Raw genomic sequence first — 16,220 nt, forward strand, 5'->3', positions numbered from 1 at the left:
GGCAAACAGATCAATTTTGTTCAATTCAGCAGATCATAAACACTAATCTGTTAGCTTCAGAAAAAAGTAATTGGTCAATAATTTGTTGATCTTCATCTTATGGAACAGCAATCAGAAGAAACGGCTCACTTTAAACCAGCAGTTAGAAACCAAATATGGCTGAAATACATATCACAAAATAAGTGTTTTGTATCAGTCTATATCAATAATTATTGATTAGTTTTTTTTTTGCTTCGTATCTCCAGTCTAGTAGAAGAAATTCACACTTTTTTTTTACTTCATAGATCACATCACCCTCAAACTATTGAAGAAAAATCATAAATTTCGACTGAAAAAAGTGCTAAAAATATATATAAAGACCAAAAATGGTATAACAATAAGTCTGCCTCATCTACCTAGACGAATAGAATAATTTCACACTGATTTTGAGTCAGAAGGTCACATGACCTGGAAGCTATTGAAGAAAAATCTTATTCTCTACATATAAAATGACCTGTAAAATATAATAAAAGACCTAAAATGGAATAAAATAATCACCTGGCCAGAGTAGCAGAGTAGCACATTGATTTTGAATCAGTAGGTCACATGACTTGGATGATATTGAAGAAAAAGCCTATTTTTTAAAACATAAAATTACCTATAAAATATAAAATAGGCCTAGAATGGAATAATGAATGTGCCTCATCTATCCAACTTGGTAAAATAATTTCACATTGATTAAGAGTATTTGGTCATATGACTTCTAAGCTATTGAAGAAAATAATATTTTTTTAATATAAAAAAATATTTAAAATATTTGAAATTACTTTAAATTAAGTAAAATGAGTATGTCTCATGTAACAACATGAATTAGCATGTGTGTGTGTGTGTGTGTGTGTGTGTGTGTGTGTGTGTGTGTGTGTGTGTGTGTGTGTGTGTGTGTGTGTGTGTGTGTGTGTGTGTCAGAAGGTCACAAGGCGAGACGTCTATTTACTTTTGCTTCTCAGGAGTGTTTGGTTCGGAAATTTGTTGACGGTCCCTAAGTGAACCTCCGCGCTTTGGAGGAGGGAGCGACACAGAACGGGGTCTGTCGAGGCTTCGCAAATGGAGAAAAACAAAGCTATGCGCCCAACAAGCTCATCACACGTACAAGTATCAATTGGGAAATGAAGGAACTTGTCACTCTAGTATCTCAACAGTATGCCCGAACCAGTAAAATCTGGCGTGATCTTACAGGCTCTTGACCAGTGGGTGGCGGTAGTTACCGAAAAACATTAGAGAGCACGAAGAAGTCGAGGAAGAAGAAGATGGCGTCATTTTCAAAGCTTGTTAACGGCTGTTGTCCTGGTGCTGTGTGTGTGTACACTTTTTAACGGCACTGTTTATTAGCTAATGTTGCTGAGTTTTCAGGCAGCAACCTTGTTAAAGAGCTTGATTTTTACACACAAGCGACCACTATGCCGAAGGTTGCTTTATTTTTCAGTTAACCGCTGTCTTACTTTTTATGGTGGCGAATTTTTTAACAAATTTGCGCGGAGGTAGGTCAGATTTTTGATTCTCAACAACACAATGGCAGCAGTCTAAGTTATAGTAAATCTACTTATCGTCGACCAATAACCTAAAAGGCTAAATCAAAACAGAAATGATATAAAAGATAAATTACGTTAGTCTTCTTGAAAAAAATACACACTGCGCTCAGTCTGAAATTTAATCTTTGTTACGGTAATACTTCTTGATTGCAGAACTCTCCTACACGTTTATATTTTAGCCATATATTTAATGCTGTTTTTTTGATATAGTTTTGAAACATATATTCTTTAAAATATCGATTATAAGCAATAACGCTAAAGTGTGTATGAATTTTAGGCATCAGGCGTTTACAAGTGACCATTAGGGCGTGGTTGCATGTACATCACCTTGACTTGTGCTAAACTAACGGTAGCATACTTGGTGTGAATTTCTTTAGCCTCCCGTATATAAAAAGCACTTTGTGTGGCTAAAACACGGGCTATATAAACCTAATAAATATATTTTGAGATTCAAAGAAAATGTTATAGGAAGAAGTGGATAGAGTACTCAAGAGTAAAACTACTTCAACATAATTTTACACAAAGGCTGCTTAAGCAATGATTAAGTGATTCTAACATCTGATTTAATATTTAAAAGTGATACCATTAGACAGACAAAATAAATCATGTACACTTTCTGGTGCAGATGTACAAATAATTAACAAAGTTTAATATTGGGCTTTTGTGTGTTTACTTTCTCCCACAAGAACATAAAATTGACAACATTATGGACAACCTGGACTTCTCAGAGGAAGAAATTCAACAGCAACTGGCTATTCTTGGCTATAAGACCATACCAAAACACAGGCTGCTGGAGTTTAAACAAGGTCAGCCTCATGAGCCATATGTCTCTTCTTGGAAGATTTTGAAGTTGTAGATATTTATGTGCTGAACAAGAAAACAAATCTGTAATTTTTCTTGTATGCATCCTGTCAGATCTTGATGAACTGATACGCCATGGGCAGTGGAAAAACCTGGCCTCTCCCAGACATATAAGCATACATACTCGGAGAGCAGCATCTCAGTCAAGTCTTCCTGCTTATACTAAAGAAAAGGGTGAGAGAGAGCCAGTTATTTAAACCCACCTAATCATGACGCTGGTAACAGAGTTTTCCTTAATTTTTGCTTTACTTCCCCACAGTCAGCCTGTCATACAATAACAATTCAGGGGATGGATTTTTTCTACATAAAGAAGTAACGGGCCGTGACTCAACGGTAAATAATATGAAGCTACACCCAGATGTAGTTGTATTTTTTCACTGTTCTTTGTAGTTGCTGGCTACCATCACTTGCTTTACCTATGTCTGTCACCTCTGCTATTTTTTTTATCACTATCATAAACTTATTCATCTCTCCTCCTCTGTCAGCTCTCTACACTGTTGTGCCTGTGTAGGCTTAGCTACTTCTACTGGCAGCCTGTGAATTAGTTTGAGCCCTGCTACCACAGAGTGACAGGAGGCTTGTTTATCGTTCAATAATAAATAGTCACTAGTACCAATTAGGGGTGCACCCATTTACCGGTCAGCCAGTTTATTGGCCATGATTTGCTTAATTTTGGGAGATCAGTAATCGGCCAATGCGTTTACTTGAACCTAATCTTATTCCCCGATCTTATCTACCTCAGTGAAGGTCTAAAAATCATCCTCTGTCCTCTTCTGCTCTCCTGTAAAAGAGGTTTGACTGACTGACCGGCCCACCACGTCTTGTCTGCATGTTTACAGTTAACAATTGTCATCCCACTATTACCCACTCAGCAACTTTCTTGCAATATTGAGCAACTTTTCAGACAAAAAGAAAATTGGTATCAGTCAAAATCGGAATTGGCAGGTCAAGTTTTTTAAAGATTGGTAATTTCTGATCAGCCAGAAAACAATCGGTGCACCCCTAACCAAAATAGTCCTCCAGTCTCTCTCAAGAATGTTTTGATCTATGTTGTTATTATTTTTACAAATAGGATCTCAAGAAAAACTCTAAATGTATTGATTTGTAATAGTTTTTTCCTGTCAAGAAAACCCTGTAGTTGACGTTATTTGGTTGTTTTGTTCAATTTTTGTAAATGCACAGCTGTCTAACACACAGAAGAGCGAACACAATGTACGGTCACTAAGCTGTGGCGACTCGTACGCTGCACTGTCTGTGGGTCCGAGGCTGCATTTCTCAGCTGGCGCTCCTAACAGGCTGCAGGAGGAGCCGGATACCGAAGACACCCTGGACTCTTTGCTGTCTGACAGCTACACTTCCTGTTCAGACCACCAGCAGAGGCGAGTAATAAAGAGAAAGGTTTTAAGGTGAGTTTAAGCTGAGAAAAGCTAAAACTTTTCAACTTATTTCCTTTTTTTTACGTGTGGGAATTACAGCATTTGAGGAAAAATGTTCTCTGACAGAACAGAAAACGTAAGCCTGGTGGGGGCACAAGTAAAGCCTGGTGGCCCACCAGGCTTATAATACACTGGGGAAAACTTTATATTTTTAATAAAATGTAAATTATAATTAATATAATTTATATCACTTAGATGTATGCAAAGGTTTTACAGAAACACCGACCATGTGATTTCTGATGTCATTTTTTTTTGTTTTCAGAAAACGAAAAGGAAAGTCTTTCATCTGTTCTGAATCGATTTACACAGATGACTCAGGTAATGTAGACCAATTTATATACCCAGTGCCTTATAACAGTATTCATCCACTTTCAACCACAGACTTTGATGCGTTTCCTGTGAATTGACTTTTATGTGATTAAAACAATCACAAAGTACTTCAGAATGAGAAGTGGAAGGAAAATATACACTTTTTACTTTTTTAAAGTTCTGTGCAGCTGTGTTGAGCTCCTTTGTCTCGGTACTCCGTAGAACCAACTTTCATTGCAGTTTTACGGCGTCTTGTCACTTTAAATCCAAATAATCTGCTGCTGGCTACGCCCCCAATATCAACGTTCACACTCGCACATGAAAATGGCTGCAAACATATGCACAATTATACAACTGTAAATCTTTGAAAAGCAGAAGTAGAGCCTCCTGCACAACCAACAAGGATGCAGCAAGTGGTTGGTGGATTGTAAGTCAACAACAAGACACATGTTTTTTTTCCAGCAGCCATTGTACAGTACATACGGCGGTTAAACAAGCTGACCAAAGGTGCTGGAGCCAAGCTTGGGTTGCTAGGCAACAGGCTAAACTACACTGGGGTTGCTAGGCAAGGGGGAGTGCCTGCTAATTTGTGATGTTACATCCAGAAGATTTTTTTAAACTGATCATTTTCCAGGCACCAGAAAACATCGCCTTATTGCCAGGAAGCACTTTGGCTGTTTTTAAAAGCAATAGAGACCCAAAAATGGATTTTGCACAACAGGTCCCTTATAACTTTAAATCAAACTCCTTGAAACTAGCTGTAATGGGTGACACAGAGTAAATATCGGTTAATAAATCAATATGAACAAATCAAGAGATACTACCCAGTAGTCTCCAGCAGCTGGGGCTGTTTCAGCTGTGAGAAGAGGCGTGTAAGGTCTCTGGATTTCAGCTAATCCTCTTAGCTTCTTCCTCCAACCTCCTGCCTCTGTTGATCCTTCACCCCACACACCTCAACCGAGCCTGGCGCCGCCATGTACAAGATGTATAATGATCAGTGGGACAGAGAGAGCGATGATGAGAAGGATTCCCTTTACTCCTCTTTCTGGTCGGACGGAGAGGCGGAAGACGAGGAGGAGGATGTTGAAATTATGAGACCCGTCAACGACCCAGAGGACTCGCCTCCAGAGAGTTCAGGGGAGGAACAACCGCAGTTATTTAATGAGGTGACTCTGGAAGAAGAGAGTGATGATATTGATGATGGGAAAACTACTGACGGTGCAGCAGAAAGCCCAGTGACCTCTGGATATGGCACATACAGAGCGGAGGAGCAGAACCAACCAGAACCAGGTCATTCTACGAACAAGTTTACCCAAAACAGCCAAGAAGATCTGTCCGAGTTCAGAGACGATAAAGAAGTCTCACGGCCGCTCAGTAGCTTCACTGAGTTTGATAATGAACCGACGCATGGACCGGATGTAAGGGAGCCTGTGGAGTTTGTGTCCGATGGCGTAGATGACGTGAAACTTCCTGTAGAACCAGAACCGGAGGAACAGCATCTTCACATTGATGCAGACGATATGCTCTTGTTTCACAAGAAGGGTTTAGAGGATGGGACAGATGGAGGCGAAGAAGAAAAACAGGAGAAACTGCTGCAAAATCTGAAGGAACATGCAGAAAGCGAGTCAGTGATTGATGTTAAAGACGAATCTTCAAGAAACAAAGGCGTCAGGTTCTTCAACTCCATAAAGGATTTTATCTTGCCTGGTAAAAACCTACACAAATGTCCAAACTTTTTGCTACAAAAATTTACTCTACAAAACCTCAAAATCTTAGAGTATTTTTGGTTTAGTTGGATATAATCTCAGTTAATTTGAAATAAGACAAACTTGGTAAGATTTTGTGTTTTTGCGGTGTATATTTTATTTTTAAAATGAGACTTTTTCATTTTATCAGCTCATTAAGCTAAAAAACAAAACAGACTTGTAAAAAAACAGAATAACACATTACTGTAGATGGGGAAAAAAAAATCTTGCAGGATTGCATTAGTGTAAGACAGGCCAATAGTTTCTACATTTCTAGGTTGATTTTTTTCTTCTTCTTTTTTCTGCAACACTAATTTTTGAGGAAAAGCAAATCATAATTATGATTCCAGTTGCTCCGAGATTACTGTGAATGTAGTTCATAGTAATTCAGTTTTACTTCTGTATGCAAACATAACCTCCTGCTCATGCTTTCAAAACCAGAGCTGTACTACATGAGAGCAAAGCGTAATTGTGTTCATTGTCTATCAGATGCTTCGAGCTGCTTAGAAGAGCGAATGGCTGAGCTTGATCTAACCTCAGATCGGAAAGATTACGACACAGATGAGAACGACTCCCAGGGCTCAGAGACGGACGCCGTCGACTTCCCTGCCTTCAGATCGTGTATTGATGTCGTGGTGGGTGAAGCAGTTTTCCAAGTTACATTTATTAAAGCTGCAGTATGTATCTTTTATTTTAAAAAATGTTTTTTGCGTATTTATCACTGTGATGACAGTGTTCCTCTTCTTATCCCAGTGCTCCCAGTACTAACTACAGAAATACACAGCTTAGTCAGAAAGAACCAATCAGAGCCAGGAGGAGGGTCTTAGCGCTGTCAATCACTCTCTACAGCTGGTTCACATGAATGCCATGATTGCTAATGCTAGTTAGCACAGCCACCAATGATGGCTGAAAACGTTTTTTATGTAACAGTAATGAGTTGTTTTTCCACCATTAGCACAGTGAGCAGCCTACAGGAGGATGATTGACAGCACAAAGACCCGCCTCCTGGCTCTGATTGGTTGTTTTTGACCAGGAGCATTTCTGCAGACCAATAGAAGGATTTGAAGGAGGTTGATTATTTTTTTCACAAATGATCTCTCACACCAAACTGTCACAATATGATGACACGTTTAATAAATATGGAAAAAAATATACTTTTATAAAAGTTACGCTCTGCAGCTTTAAATGTTAAAATGTCTGATTTTTGACATTTTTACCTTCAGACTCAAAGTGATCGGGAAGTACGACCCAAACCAAAATCCTGTAAGTAACCAGAAACGAAGGAGCGGGTCATAGCTAAGCTTTATCGTTCTAGAAGTCTCTAGGTCCATACATTGTTGTAAAATACTTAAAACTTTTTTATGACTTGTGTTTCAGTCATCCGCCCGGTGATGTTCCAAAGAGCCATTAAGAAGAATGATCCAGTGACCAGGTAAGGTAGAAATATCTCTGCAAAGCACAAACATTTATCCACATCTGGCTCAAATCTAAGAAAACAATAAAATAAATCTTCTATGGTGTCGAATGAAGAACTAAATGTTTAAAGTTAACCAAAACTACCTCTTAATTTTTCCTAAAACCACATGTAGTTTGAAGAGTTGACAGAGTGAATAATTACAGGCTTCTGGTCTCAAGATATAGATTTTCCTGGAATGGCTTTTGTTGGGCGAGCGCCAGTACAAAGCCTTAAAGGGGCAGAATTATGTTTTCCAGGCACATAGTGGCATTTTATAGTATGATCAAGTAACTATGGTGCCTTCAGTTGTTATAGAAATGCTATAAATATCAAATATGACTTAATATAAATTTTACTGCCTTCAAATTGGGTCGCTGTCTCTTTAAGAACTAATACTCTTTCTGAAACATATCGCTGGCTAGTCTGAAGGAGCTGAGTGGGGGAGTTGTGAGGTAGAAGCTTGGAAAACTGCAACTCAGAGGAGGAGCTGTGTCCTTGAAGGCGGGGCTAGGTCCACCCAGGCGTTTTGCACAGCTTAACTGTTGCCATGGAGATTGAAGGACTCCTCAAACATGCATGAAAGAATCAAGGAAACAGTCCAGGAGTGTTTTTGATGAGAGAGTAACATTATAACATGATGTAAAGCTCAAAAAAGGTGATTTTACACGATACTGCACCTTTAAATGACCAACTCCAGCAGAAAAGGTCGGATTCCCATTCGGTGGGGGAGGATTGTGGGGCTGAGTTTTGGATACTAAACTCCACTGAAAGAAACTTGATTCTTGGTAGGAAGATTTTTGTTTCAGTCTCTTTAGTTTCAACTGGACAGATTCTGACCTCAACCTGATTTAACAGCTTTGGGGTTGATTAGGACACGGATGGTTTTTCTCATCCAGCATCAGTGTCTGACCTCACAAATGGTGGGAAAATCCCATAAATGGACTCCAAAACCTTGTGGGAATTATTCCCAGAAATCATAAAGACGTGAGAGCAGAAGGTATGACAATAAATACATGAAACCAGACTTGGATTGTGTCATCTGCACTGCAGTCTTTGGTTGGCGTCATCATTGGTATGAAGTTCTTCAAAAACCCGTTTTCTCTTTGACGGTTTGCATTTGGAGTCTGCTGCTCTAGTTTGACGCCAGCTGCTGTGGATACTTTTATCTCTGCAGGTATTTCCAGTACAAGGAGATGTGGGACGCCTTCCAAGTGCCTGGAGACAACGTCAGGAAAGCTCTCCGCTGGCAGATCAAGGTACAGAAACATGTTTCAGACTTTCCTCATTGAGCATTGTTCGGTTTAACTGCTTTAGTGGAACGATGCACCAATATCACATTTGTACAATTTAGTTTTTCTAAGATGTAGAAGTATTTGTATAAATTTGGACTGTATTGGAAGTAAAAACAAAAAGTGGATTTGTAGTAGTGTTAAGTTTAGAACTACCTGGTAAATGTTTATAAGCTTAAATTACTTTACATGTTTTTGTTTTCAGGAAAAGTTATCATACCAGCCTCTGCCTGTGAGTATTCACCATTATTTGCCTGTAGCATAAAAAATTAATTTTCCTCACAGTTTTTGATCAGGTACACAGATCATTTTGTAGTTTAATTTATTATTATTTATGTGGTTTGAGTGGTTCAGCTAAAATATCCCACCAATGGGAAACGTGTTTGACTCCACGACAGATTTTCAAGCAGTGCACACTTTAAAACAGAAAGTTTAAAAATATATATTTCTGTTGAGGTTTTTGATTTCATCTTGGAGCTTTTCAGGACATGTGCAAATTAATTTACTATTAAGTTAATAAATATAATTGAAATGATAAATCATAAATTCAACTCAGAGTATAGTCTAAGGGGAGCCTAAACTGTTTAAACTGAGACGTTTTAAGTATTTTTATTGAATATTAATCAGAATCTAACATTCAGACTTCTTCCAACCTTCTTCAAATTATCCCTCGGTGCATTTTAAATCTTCTAGGAAGAAAGATTTAACAGAAAATCGCTTGTTTTGATGCAGTCAAGTATTTTACAAGTAAACGTGCAAAAGAGAAATGTAGGTCAAATAAATATATATATATATATATATATATATATATATATATATATATACATATATATATATTCACTAAAATAAAGCAAAATAAATAAATAAAATAAAGCAGCTTATCAACAGATCAGGGTTGACTGCAACAAAATCACTTCAGCTGGTGCATCAGAAAGATTTTTGTTTTGATTTTATTATTGTTTTTGCTTTTTTAAAATTATTTTATGTTGAGCAGTAGATGTAGCAGCTGCTACAGGGATTAATGAATGCGCTGTCAGATCTGGACCAGCAGGGGGCAGCATAGCCCCGGTGGCTCCAATAATAACCAGTCAGTTTTGCTTCTGGGCAGAAATGCCAGGAGATAAAGCGTTTTAGCTGAGTCACATTCCTCCTCATTCAGTGGCAAAAATGCACAGTGACGCGTACAACTCTGCTTTATGGATTAAAATAATAATAATGTGGTCATGGAGAAGTAAATTTAGAGTTTAATTTTACACTTATGAGAAAAACTTGGATATAATTAGTCGAAAAGCCATAAATTTGCAAGAAAATTTTTTTTTCCATGATTATAGGCATCAATTTGTGATGTAGCCATATTCTCCGATATTGAAAAGTCAGAAATTTGTAAGAAAAAAATCAGCAAAACAGTCCCACAACATGACGCTGCCACCTCTGTGCTTGGATGGTTAAAGGCTTCCTCGATTTTTCTCCAAATGTAAAAATGGTCATTATGTCCCAACATTTCCACTTTAGTTTTATCAAACCACAACACCCGTCTCCAAAAATGAAGATTTTTAAAATGGCTTCTTTCTTTCTGAGCAGCATTTCAGCCCATGTTGGTACATGACACATTGCACTGAATATTGATGCGATGATGACCAGCTTCAGCAGAATCTTTGCGCTGTATTTAGCTTTTGTTTTGGGGCTAATCTGCAGATTTTGGACCAGAAACTTGAATCTCTGGACACAGAACCCGCCTCCTTTCCGAAAGGCCTGATAATTGGACTTTCCCATCACGTCTAGATTTGTGCATAATTCCTTGAACAAATGAACGCAGCACCTTCCACAGTGAACCAGACCTGAACCATCCTGTACCATCCTCTTCCTGACGTCTCAGCTTGTTTGTTTTGACTTTCTAATCGTGTCAAACCAGAAAGCAGTTTGTTCCAGGTGTGGCCTTAAAATACAGCGACAGGTGTGCCTCCAATTAACTCAAACGTCTGTCCAAAGTCTGGACAATCACCATCATTTAAAGAGATTGTAAAACCTCTGACTTTAAAGAAATGAATAGATAAATCTGATATATTTTCTTGTTACTGTAGCATTTAGCAAATGTAAATAATCCTAGTAATTCTGACCAACCTAAAAAAAGAAGTTTGGTCTAATTTAACTTCAGACAGTGAGGTAAAAAAATGTAAACTACATTTCTAAGAGCTGATGAAACCTCTTCAAATCTGTTTCTGGGAATGTGTTAAGTTACATCAGATCTCACATTTGGACACTGCGTCGCCTCCCACTTCCTGCTCGTAATAGAACATCTTGTTCTGGAAGCACCTTTAAGTCAAGGTATCCCGCCCAGGTGTGACAGGGAGGGCGCTCTAATCTCCTGTCTTCATTGTGTTTGAGCAGAAGCCCAGAAGGGTTTACGTTCCCAACACCTACACGGTGCCAACGCAGAAGAAACGCTCCGAGCTCCGCTGGACCATCAGGAACGATCTGGCTAACCGTCGCCTCCCACAAAAGTTTAATTCTCAGTTTTAAGCTGCACAATTTTCAAAACTGTTTTTGTACTTTTTACAAGTATAATTATTTATTGTGACATTCATAATAAACAAATAAAACAGTCTTGTCAGTGAATTTGTCACAGATAGTTGTTCTAAGGGAAGTCGGAGTACGGCAGTTTCAGCGGGTAAAGAAACGTGTAACGCTCGTCGTGCCAGAGGAGCTTCTCCTCCAGAAACCTGACCGTGTCCAGAGTCAGGATGACGGCTTCGTGTTTCAGCATGCTGTGCACATTCAGACCTGACGGGGGAAATAAACGACATTTAATCCAGTTCAGTGTTTTGGCCAGTATTTACTCATTCTTTTCTATCTGCAATGGCTCTAATACACAGGTTGTACTTTACTCACCGATGGCTGGAATAAGGTTAACTGTCTTTAGGTTTTCTGTAGCCTGGAGGATATTTTCAGGGAACTCTTCAGACCTAAAAGCAGCCACAGAATGAATTAGAACAGAAAACTTATTTGCTCTGATTTACACCAGTAAGGTAAGATACTCACACATCAACCAGCAGCACAGACTCTCCCCAGTGTCTGCTTTTGATGAGCTCCAGAAGGTACTGGGAGTCTGGCGTGGGAATGTTCAGGGAGTCCACTACGTGAAGGTATTGCTACGGAAAACAGGAGTTCAGAGTTATCAAGAAATTATTATGGAGACAAGTGATGGGCAAGACCAGCTGAAAATGTAGCTGCACTAATGTAAAATGTAGCCTAGCAGTTTCAAAACTGCTAGACTAACAGTGAAATTAGCCGAAGCTAAAGTGTAGCGCTTTAGCTAATGCTAAAGTCTAGCATTAGCTAAAGTCTAGCGCTTTAGCTAGACTTTAGCTCAGATTACAATTTAAGCCTACCACAAATCTTCAGCAACAATGTGATTTTGACATAATTTACAAGTTCTATAATATAAATAAAAACAACTATTTTCATTTTTTTGTTAGTTTTTTTATTAAACTAAATTATTGGGAAAGAAAATGTTAGGAGAGGAAACAACTACTGCACAAACGGTTTTCATCCTCTTCAAAATAAGAGCATGACTACTTCAAGAATTAACAGTCGATAAAAATTTCAACAAAGATGTCATACTTTTCTGAACCGAAAGTTTATGAAACAGGGAAGCCAATTAGCGCTTCAGAATTTATCCAGAAAATTTTTAAAAATTATTTTTCAAAGTTAGCAAAAGTGCTAAACGTAAAATTAGCTCAGCTATTAGCACATTAGCTAAGGTGTGCTCACCACTGGAGACAAGTGACACTGCGACATCGATAAAAAAAAAAGATTAAATGATTTTATTTAAAACAATTACTCTGCAATCTAATAGGAATCACCACTAAATAATGTAGTGCAATGACTTAATGCAGAATAAATTTAATATAATCTACATCTATTACCAACAGAATCCTTTGTTGTACTTGTTGAAGAACAATCCATCATCCTCTACTTGCACACATGAACTGGTTAGCATTAATAAGCTCCATATTTTTAACATAAGTTACCTACATTAATCATTTTCCATGCCACAGCTGACAGTCCTACTGAATATCATATTTACCTGAGCCATCTTGGAGCTTAGCGCCACTTTCAGCCCCTGCACTCGTACTTTCATGGGTAACATGTAGTAGTAACTTTTGGGTCCTCTTGGCCCATGAGAAACTCCGCCTGAGGGGGAAAAAACAACGTGAATCCTTCTGGATCACATCAGTAAAGGAAGCTACATCTGAATTTATGGCTCAGCAAAGAAGTTAGCCTTCTTTATAAGTGCAAAAGTTTGGTTTAAGTGGAGGGAATTTATTTAAAAACTAAATTAAACAGCAGATGAAGCTACCTCCTCTCCACAGCGGCGATCGGATGCTTCCATGGCGAGCTCTTCCGCTTCCTTTTTGGTTCCATGGCTTCCTGCCTCCGCCTCGCACCTCCGACCTCACCTTTGTGTTAGCATGACTCTGTGAAACGTTAAAATAAAGTCAGATTATTAGTTGTTTCTATCACAGCCAAGAAAATAAACTTAGAAAAACAAAGTGACTCTAAAAAACTTTTCTTAAATTGATAATTTTCTGAAAAAAAAAATAAAATAATAGAAATTACTTTTTAAAATCCACTTTTTTGTTTTCAAAAAGTGGATTTTATTTCAATCATCCCTTCTGTGTGTTGTACGACAGAGTATTAGTATTATCAGTGGCGTAATCAAAAGTTTCAAAATCCTCCTACTGATAATGATTTGATGCTGATGTGTTAAAAGATTTATTGCTTCTTTATCTGTGAAACTGAGCATAACTTCACCATATTGTCAGCATTCCTCATTTTAATTTTCTGGTATTTTTTGTGCAGGAGTTCTCAAAATTCCTACTTCAGAGTTCTAATATTATGAATTTATTCTGGTAATATTTAAACTTTATTCTTGTATTAATTAAACTTTATTGTTGTGCGACTATACATGTAACATTATGACAGCTAGTCCTTAGATAAGGAAACCCAAACTTTTGGTTCAAAATTTTAAACCAATTATAATAATTAACTAATTAATCATACAGTTTAATAACACACTGCAGCACTCAGCACATAGAAATAATTTTGGTAATTCTAACTGACAGTGAGAAAAAAATGATGAAGGTAAACTTCTGGTTTCAACTGTATTTAACTTACAATTCTTTTGTAATTTCTCTGCCAGGTTTCAACAGCATGTAGAATATCAAGCCTGTATTAAGAGAACGAAGATCAGTTTAAACCTGCAGTGGTCTCAGTGTCTTAATTCAGCATGATGAAAGGTTTCTACATACCTTGGAGTCACCGCAAAGACATCAGGGTGGAGTTCAGTCAGACCCAACGGTTCGCTGTCCTTACTCTCCAGAGTGTCCACCCACGTCCGCACGGGCCTCAGGTGAGCAGGAAGTGCCGCATCGCACTTCCTGATTAGAGGAAGGGAGGAGTCTTCTGGAGGTGGAGGACGCCCTGCAGGAATAAACGAAACAAGTGAAGAGAGAAATATTAACATGTTTGTGTTAATCAGCTGTTAAGATCGAAGTCATTTAATTAACCTCCATGTCAGACTTACTTAATCTGTCAGGATCCACAAGATTAGAGGGAAGGCGTAAGTTTGGAGGGAGAGCGGTCTCACTGGAGAAAGATGAGGCAAACTGAGGAGAGAAAAAATAAATAAAAATACTGAAATACTTATAAAGAAAAATACAAGTTTTAAAATGTAATCAAACACTTTTAGCTGCAGCTGAATGCAGGAATACTAGATGAGAAGACCTTTCATGAAAACACATTTTGCTGGACTACAAATTGTTATTATTTAACATTCGAACTGGAAGACATTTTAAATATCCAAAATAAACAAACAAAACAACAGAAACAACTAATAATAAAGTCTCTGTAAACAAAAATGTTTATGTGCTACTTGAGACCAAAGGACCAGACTGAAGATTTTTATCATCCAGTTTTTGGCAGAAAGAGAGAAAAAAGAAAAATAAATCATGGAAATGGAAATTATGGCGGTAGTGTTAATTTATCATGTGATTAATTGATTTATTCCGACAGGCCTAACAATGCACATTTATTTAAACTACCCTACCCAGCTGTAGAGTTCTGTAGTAACTGTACAGTATTTTTATTATGCTGTAAATTTGTCCTTACTATACAGTCTGTTGTCCTTATATTGTTTTACCTTAGAGTGAATCTCCTGAATAGGATTCTTTATCTGACCCTGATTTCTGACTGCTATTGAGACCAGATATTCACTTAAAAATGCATAAAAAAGACTTAATATTATTTTTGTCCTTTATTTAAAATTAAATCGGACTAAACCTTTTCCGTCATGGTTAATAGCAGGTTAACTTGTTATCTTTCTCTCACTTTCACTACATATGACGGTAATAACAGACGGACTGCAGCATGGAGACCGCTAGCTGGGAATAACTCACCCTTCGAGCCGCTCCTCTGCTGAAAACCAAACAGGAGAAACGAAGCATGTTCTTTTCTTCTTATTCTACGAACAGAATTTTTTTTTTATCCCTGTTACATTTAAAAACTCCAAGTCACAGCAACAAACATGACATACTGAGGCAGCAGGAAAGGTCGTGTGACAGCCTTTTCCGTAAGCTAAGATAGAGGCGCATATTGATGACGTTTATGGAAGTTCAGACATGCGCAGTTCACACAAAGTATTTTTTGAATAAACGTTGTTTACAAATAATACAATAGCAAGCCATATTCGAGAAGAATACAAAATACAAAACTAAGAATATACAGAAGACAAAAAATAAAGATTTAAATTTATATATAAAATATTGTTAGATGTACAAACAAAATGATTGATAAAGTCGAAATGGAAAGAAAAAAGGAAATTACATTTCTGGGGTGCCATTAGACCACAAAATCTGCTGGAAAACACAAATTATACTATTTAGAATTATTCATAGCACAAGTAGGACTTCATGAGCATTCTTTTAAAATCAAATATATTGAAACGCTGTGATTTGGTTAAATTCAAAACTGCAAAATTTATGTTTAAGCAAGATACAAAGAGCTTCAAGAGAATCTTGAGAATCTATGACAAGTAGAAAGGTAATAAACTTAGAGAGCATTAAGATTAAAAAAATAAAAAACATCCCACATCCCAGCATGTCCATTCAGTAGGAAAATAATAAGTGTATGTGTGTGTGTGAGGTGGATCTATGGAATGGATTAAATGATTAACTGAAACAATGTAAAGATATGAATCAGTTTTTCAAAAAGAAGATACAAAAAAGATCTTTTTAAATTGTTATAAGATGGGGGATGGGTGACAATGGTACATTTTCTTAAAGACAAACTAACAGGTCTGTAAGAGTCAGAAATATTGCTAGTTGGTTATTAAACACTTATTTTGTGCTATAAAATGTTAATTAGATAAAAATCGTACAAGGTAATTTTCTGGATTTTTTATTTCAGATTCGGTGTTTCAAATTCAAAATACTTTATTGATCCAAAAGGAAAATTAAATAGCCTCAAAGGGAAATTAAATTAATTGTACATTTCAC

General features: G+C 37.3%; 4 protein-coding genes across 4 annotated transcripts in view; 2 read left to right on the plus strand and 2 right to left on the minus strand.

Annotated features, from left to right (window-relative positions):
• col9a1a (collagen, type IX, alpha 1a) overlaps nt 1–5,088 on the minus strand; it is a 28,207-nt gene extending 23,119 nt beyond the window's left edge. The window contains exon 1 of the mRNA XM_015007695.2: nt 4,999–5,088. The gene's annotated coding sequence lies outside the window, so the exon portion shown is untranslated. The remainder of the gene's footprint in view (nt 1–4,998) is intronic.
• hyls1 (HYLS1 centriolar and ciliogenesis associated) lies at nt 1,252–11,268 on the plus strand. The gene is made up of 12 exons (XM_015007691.2): nt 1,252–1,517; nt 2,255–2,374; nt 2,484–2,603; nt 2,689–2,762; nt 3,612–3,835; nt 4,128–4,183; nt 6,409–6,554; nt 7,143–7,182; nt 7,297–7,351; nt 8,550–8,631; nt 8,870–8,896; nt 11,053–11,268. The coding sequence occupies exons 1-12, from the start codon at nt 1,484–1,486 to the stop codon at nt 11,182–11,184; spliced, it is 1,110 nt and encodes a 369-aa protein (XP_014863177.1). The 5' UTR covers nt 1,252–1,483; the 3' UTR covers nt 11,185–11,268.
• On the plus strand, nt 4,195–6,392 carry LOC148161193 (uncharacterized). The gene has a single exon (XM_088005905.1). It carries the CDS (start codon nt 5,149–5,151, stop codon nt 5,974–5,976), a length of 828 nt encoding a protein of 275 aa, XP_087862031.1. The 5' UTR covers nt 4,195–5,148; the 3' UTR covers nt 5,977–6,392.
• mrpl4 (mitochondrial ribosomal protein L4) lies at nt 11,206–15,315 on the minus strand. Its single transcript, XM_015007692.2, has 9 exons — nt 15,123–15,315; nt 14,252–14,333; nt 13,977–14,148; nt 13,843–13,894; nt 13,025–13,142; nt 12,752–12,858; nt 11,704–11,813; nt 11,554–11,627; nt 11,206–11,445 (listed from the first exon to the last, which is right to left on the minus strand). The coding sequence occupies exons 1-9, from the start codon at nt 15,168–15,170 to the stop codon at nt 11,300–11,302; spliced, it is 909 nt and encodes a 302-aa protein (XP_014863178.1). The 5' UTR covers nt 15,171–15,315; the 3' UTR covers nt 11,206–11,299.
• Nucleotides 15,316–16,220: the final 905 nt, after the last annotated feature.

This window comes from Poecilia mexicana, unplaced genomic scaffold (assembly GCF_051168715.1).
Source record: "Poecilia mexicana isolate PSO_F unplaced genomic scaffold, ASM5116871v1 scaffold_1, whole genome shotgun sequence".
Lineage (NCBI taxonomy): Eukaryota > Metazoa > Chordata > Actinopteri > Cyprinodontiformes > Poeciliidae > Poecilia > Poecilia mexicana.